The sequence below is a fragment of the Brassica napus genome, chromosome C1 (genome assembly GCF_020379485.1).
Source record: "Brassica napus cultivar Da-Ae chromosome C1, Da-Ae, whole genome shotgun sequence".
Classification (NCBI taxonomy): domain Eukaryota; kingdom Viridiplantae; phylum Streptophyta; class Magnoliopsida; order Brassicales; family Brassicaceae; genus Brassica; species Brassica napus.
In genome coordinates this window covers 35,373,826-35,380,102 of record NC_063444.1, presented here as the reverse complement: position 1 = coordinate 35,380,102, position 6,277 = coordinate 35,373,826, and the positions used below count along the sequence as shown (strand labels likewise).

At 42.4% G+C, this 6,277-nt stretch overlaps 1 protein-coding gene and 1 pseudogene across 1 annotated transcript; one reads left to right on the top strand and one right to left on the bottom strand.

The window, feature by feature from the left end:
- Positions 1 to 939: 939 nt before the first annotated feature.
- Positions 940 to 2,855, top strand: LOC106375581 (UDP-glucuronate 4-epimerase 6-like). The gene has a single exon (XM_013815534.3). The coding sequence runs from the start codon at positions 1,172 to 1,174 to the stop codon at positions 2,552 to 2,554; it is 1,383 nt and encodes a 460-aa protein (XP_013670988.1). The 5' UTR covers positions 940 to 1,171; the 3' UTR covers positions 2,555 to 2,855.
- Positions 2,856 to 3,513: 658 nt separating this feature from the next.
- On the bottom strand, positions 3,514 to 6,226 carry LOC106375583 (annotated as a pseudogene).
- Between the last annotated feature and the right edge of the window lie 51 nt (positions 6,227 to 6,277).

Here is a 6,277-nt window from a genome sequence, read left to right as displayed (position 1 = left end):
TGTTTCCCTCTAAACTTTGAAGGACGAACTAATACCAACAAATAGCAATTTTAAGATGGTTAGTGTTCTCTGTTTTTAAACTTAACCAATGGCTAACCTTACTAAACCAAAAATGACCCGATTAGAGAATATAAAAACCGGATTAAATCAACCTAATACAATTGGATCTAATAATCCGACCCAAGACCCGACTTAAGCCAATTGGAAACCCTAAAAACGTAAATTCCCAAATCATCTTCCGATGTCTCTCTCTCGCGAAGAATGTCGTTGCTCCTCCTCATGGATTCAATCAGGTAATTTCGACAATTCTCTGTCTCTTTCTGTTTTCCAGAGTCATTACTCATTCTTTATGGATTTGTTTCTGTGGGAAACAAAATCTCCTCTAGATTTTTAGATTTTAGGGTTTTAAAGGATGAAATCAATTTGGAGGCTTTTAAAAGGGTTTCGGGTCAGGTTTAAATCGATCTCTAGTCGGATCTTAGTTTGTGCCAGGTTGTACCAATATCAACCGATACGAACTGGTTTACTAGTTTTAATGTCATAAACCATTAAAACCAAGCCTAATCTTGGTCTGTGTGGAAACAGGTTTCAAACTTTCATCGTTTGTAAAAGTAGGTTGTTATACTTAATTGGTGCCGAGATTAAAAGATTATGTATATTTTTTACTATATGATAGTGCTGCTGTGGAAATATTTCGTCTTCCCTTAGTAAACAGATAGATCTTTGACTAGAAAATAAGTAAATGACTTTCTAATGATAGCAAAAGTAAACTCTGTAAGAACTTTCCTATATTGTATACTAATGGAGAACAGTCAAACACTCGTGTGAAAAAACCAACGTCACCATCACAATTACAGCGGTCCTTTTTGTATTTTTTTTGGGTAAAATGCAACAGTACTTTTATTTATTCTAGAAATTAACTCGTTGATTTATTATGTATTTTAATTACGGAAAAGGTAGTTCCCGACCACGAAATTTTCTCTCATTCTCTTTATAATCATCAGATCTTTCCTTGCTAGTTTTCCAGGGCTCGAAAAAGAAACTCTCAAACCCTCTAAAAAAACAAACATCATTTTGCGAATTAACATTGTTTCGAGCCCCTTTGATACAAAGAGAAGAATCCACATACAAATCTAAAACCAGTTAAGAGTTTTTCTATCAAAAAGACGAAATGCCACTGTCGGCGTCGTCGGCGGACACAAGCAAGACGGTGAAGCTGGAGAGGTACAACAGCTACCTCCGCAAGATCCACAGCACCAAAGTTCTCAAGGCGTCTTCTAAAGTTCTTTTCCGAGCAACACTCCTCGTCGCTCTTGTCCTAGTCCTTGTCTTCGCTATCAACTACCATCCACTCTCCGACAGCCACTCCGCCGCATCACACCATCTCCACCGTCGCAGCTTCTTATCAACCGGCATCTTCTCTTCCTCCTCCTCCTCCCTAGGCGAAGGAGCCGCGTGGGAGAAGCGCGTGAGACAATCCTCAACACCAAAACGACCGCACGGCCTCTCCGTCCTCGTAACCGGAGCAGCCGGGTTCGTCGGATCCCACTGCTCCATCGCGCTTCGAAAACGCGGGGATGGAGTTTTAGGATTCGACAACTTCAACGACTACTACGACCCATCGCTCAAAAGAGCAAGACAAGAGCTGTTAGAGAAGAACCAGGTGTTCATCGTGGAAGGAGATCTCAACGACGGTCCTCTCTTGCGTAAGCTCTTCGACGTCGTCCCTTTCACTCACGTCCTTCACTTAGCAGCTCAAGCCGGAGTTCGTTACGCCATGAAGAACCCTCAGTCTTACATCAGCTCAAACATCGCTGGACTCGTTAACCTCCTCGAAGTAGCTAAAGCAGCTAATCCTCAGCCCGCGATCGTCTGGGCTTCGTCCAGCTCCGTTTACGGACTAAACACCGAGAACCCGTTCTCCGAAGAGCACAGAACGGATCAGCCGGCGAGTCTTTACGCGGCGACGAAGAAAGCAGGAGAGGAGATAGCCCACACTTACAATCACATCTACGGTCTTTCTTTAACCGGTCTCCGGTTCTTTACGGTTTACGGTCCTTGGGGAAGACCCGACATGGCTTACTTCTTCTTCACCAAAGCCATACTCCACGGGAAATCAATCGACATTTACCGAACGCAAGACAATCAAGAAGTGGCGCGTGACTTCACCTACATAGACGATATCGTTAAAGGATGTGTCGGTGCGTTGGACACGGCGGAGAAAAGCACGGGAAGCGGCGGGAAGAAGCGAGGACCGGCTCAGTTACGTGTTTACAATCTCGGGAACACTTCTCCGGTTCCTGTCGGGAGACTGGTTTCGATCTTGGAAGGATTGTTGGGGAGTAAAGCGAAGAAGCATCTGATCAAAATGCCTAGGAACGGTGACGTGCCTTACACGCATGCGAACGTGAGCTTGGCGTATAAAGACTTTGGGTATAAACCAACGACGGATCTCGCGGCGGGGTTAAGGAAGTTCGTCAAATGGTACGTTGGTTATTACGGGATACAGCCGAGGCTAAAAAGGGAAAACTCTCACGCCGATGATTCCGCTTAAATAATGGCATCCTTCTTCATCAACATCACATGCTTGTTTTTATTTCTTTACAACCCGAAAAGAAAATTATTTACAGGGACAGATTTCTGTATTTTTCCGTTTTAATTTTAAAAATGCCAAAAAAAAATCATTAATGTTTTTTATGGCGGTCCTTTTTTAAGGGGGATCGAAGTGGGAATTAAATTCTTACAGCTGTATGTTATTATAGAAAGATATTTGTCGGTATAATTGGATATATATGTGGGTTTGTTATGTAATAAATGATGGGATAATGATCTTGCTGGAAAGTGTTTAGAGAGCATATATATCTTGATCACTATAAGCTTCATAAGTACTAGGCTGAATTCGATCCATAAATCTTGATTACAAAAACTATACAATATTTCGAAAGGGTTAAAACATTTTTTTCCCTTTACAATCATTTATTTTTACATGGATTCGACTTGGATTCATATGTAGTGAATGTTACTTCCTAAGACCATCTCCTACCCAATCATATTTCTATCTCTATATTTTTTCCTAAAATAGAAAAATTTTATTATAAAGGTGAAAATGTTCCAATGTATTTATAGGAGAAAATTTTATAATAGAATTCTTCTATTTATGGGGGAAAATATAGATATATGATATTTCTACCTCTAAATATAGAAGTAAAAAGTAATTTTTCTCTATATTTTCCTCTAAAATAGATGAACTCTATTATAGAAACATACATTGAAACATTTTTACATTTTTATTTTAGAGGAAAATATAGAGGTGTACATTGGAGATGCTCCAAGAGGACGGTCTGCACATGTTGATGAAAATCAAATCTATAAACAGTTTTATCGTAACGAGGAAGCATGCATGTTGTGTTTCAAAAAAAAAAAAGAGAAAGCATGCATGTTTGACACGATAGTACATCTTTTTAGCTCCTAATTTATCACTAATCTATGTAGCTGTTCAGCTAAACTGATTAGTGAAGCAGGAACAATTTCTATAATTTTTCAACAGTTTATCGAAAGTGGTATTGAGAATAAAATAGAAAAGTAGATGGTATCAATTGGAGAAAAAGCCAAAGGACAGTCTGCCATCATTCAGAACTAACAGGAGAAGGTCTATCGCCTCGTCCATTGTAGTCTTCAGGAGAAGCTGACCTCAATCTTTCATGACGTTTTGATCTTTTCTCTCTTGAACTGTCCCTCTTCTCTCTCGACCTGGAGTGTCCCTTACGTCTTGATGATGATTTGTTTTCATCAGAGTATCCAGGGGATGACCTTCTCTCTCTCCTATGCCTACCCTCAGAAGACACTGACCTCGACCTTCTTCCACTACTACGACGCCTGGACTTTTTGTCCCTGATCCGAGACTCCTTACACGTACCTTCCACTGATCCTGACCTGGACCTCCTTCTCCGTGATCCTGTGTCCTTTATCTTCTTTCAGCTCATTTCTCCTAGAAGACCTGTGTTTAGTTTCCAATGATCTAGACCTAGACCTTCCCCTCCTGTCCTCCTTCATTCCTTCAGCAACATTAATATCCTCACAAGAGCCATTACTGACTTCCAATGATTTAGACCTGGACCTCCCCCTGTGTTTCCGTTCAGTATCATCAGAACTTCTGGATGTGTCTCTGGCTCTTTTCCGACCTTCACGAGATCTTGACCCTGACCGTTTTTTGCGATGTTCAGTTCCTCCTCTCTAGTTTCATCCTTGTTATCTGCAGAATCTTCCACTGTTCTAGATCTTGAACGTGTTCTACGTCTGTGTTTGGTTTCTTCATCATCTCTTGCGGTTGATTTAGTTTCCTTATGTCGCCTTGGTGATCGGGAACCAGCACGGGATGACTTCTTATCCCCACGAGATGAGCTATCACGTCGATGTCTTGACAACTCCGAATCATCCTGCTTGGATTTTCTCTTTTGCGGATCTTATCTACCGCGTATCTCCTACTTTCAGAAATATCCTGGGAATCTCTATATGATCGCCTTCTCCCCTCATAAGTTGATCGCCTGTTATATCTTAACGGTGATCTTGATCTATGACTTCGCGGGCGACGAAACGGTGGTAAATAAGACCGAGATCTCCGCCTTCGCCTGTAACTAATTGGTGATTTTGACTTCGATCTAGACCTGGCAGGAGAGTTAGATGGTGACCTGCACAAGAGTGATGACTATCAGTTCATCTCTCAAAAGATATGACAATGTTATCATAGTCATGGAAGCCCACCTAGGTTTCTGGTCAGCTTCTTTTTCGTCATTTCCAACTCCATTAGGGTTCAATTTCCTACTAATCTCTGCAGCTCTAGCTGCTGCAAGCTCGGTGGCAGACTTCATGGTAGCAGCTTTATTCGCCGCCTGCTGAGTAGCCATGGCTTGCTGCATCAGTATAGCTTGCTGGAACTGCATCTGCTGCATCGCAACAGCCTGTTGCATCATCATTGGTAGTGAGGATGAAGAAGAGTTATCCAAAGATGGTTTCTGAGGAAGAGATTTTGCAATCTCAACATTCAAAGCCCTACCGCAGACTTCCATATTGTTTAATGCCAAAGCAGCGGTTGCTTCTTCTGGCTTTGAGTATTCTATATAAGCAAGAAGCTTTGAATCAGTTGTAGAACAGTCAACTACTGTGCCACAGAAGCTAAAATGCTGCTTAAGCTGTTCAGTGGTAAGCTGTGGACTCAGGTTGCCAACTTGGAGATATTTCTTCAATGCTTCCCCCTTTACTTCTTTTTCCGGGGAACCTAAACCATAAACTAGTACGACTCATGAGTATCACAACGGAAGCAAACTAAAATTCAATGGTTCCAACAATGAAAGGACACAATACCTAAAGGGCCTTTGTTTGATCGAGCTTGCGCTTGCATATGAGCTTGAAGGGTTTGTGCGGCGACAATAGCTTGAGCAGCAGCCATCGCTGCAGCGGAAGGTGCCATAGGTACCTGGCTAAGATTACTCATGCTTGTTGTTGCAGCTATAGCAGTCATGAGCAAACTCTGAGGAGGATGACTCAACTTGCACATAGTGTTAGCACATCTACCACTAAGGGACTCCAGGCACCAGGCAGAATAACACCACCAGAAGGACCAGGAGAAATCCCCAGAAACCGAACCAGTGTAGTTCGGCATTGTTTGGTTTATAAGGCTTGAGTATGAAGGTGGAGCAGAGCCAATCAATCAAGCAGAAGAAGAAGAGGAGCCTGTTACAGACATAAAGAGAGAACCTTTAACATCAAACACCACAAGAGAAACAATATTATAAAAACCTTTACCTTGGCTAAAGAAGACAGGAAAAGGACTACCCAAAATGGCATCCCCATTGCATTCAACACTCACCATATAGTTAACCTCTCTTGGGCACAAAGTAGGTAACAGCATAACTCCCATCTCCAACATCTTTAACCACACCTTCTTGCTCTTCACCGCCAACACCTACACCGGGCGTCACCTTAACCCTAACCAAAGCTCCACCGTTAGGAACTTTTCTCCCATCGTTACAACCACAAACGTAGACGGCACACAAGCAGTAGCTCCAGAGGCCGTGGACTTGCTCGGATCCACAGGACCAATTGGCTTCCTTGACAAGTAATCGGATTCATCATCATCCGAATCGCTGTCGGATTCGTGTGCAGGCTGCTCCGATACCATAGCAGGTTCGATCAACGGTGTAGGTTGATCGTCTTCTGCGTGTTTCATTCAGCGTTAACAAGCACCAATCTCAGATTAACACCGCCGCAAAGCTAAATC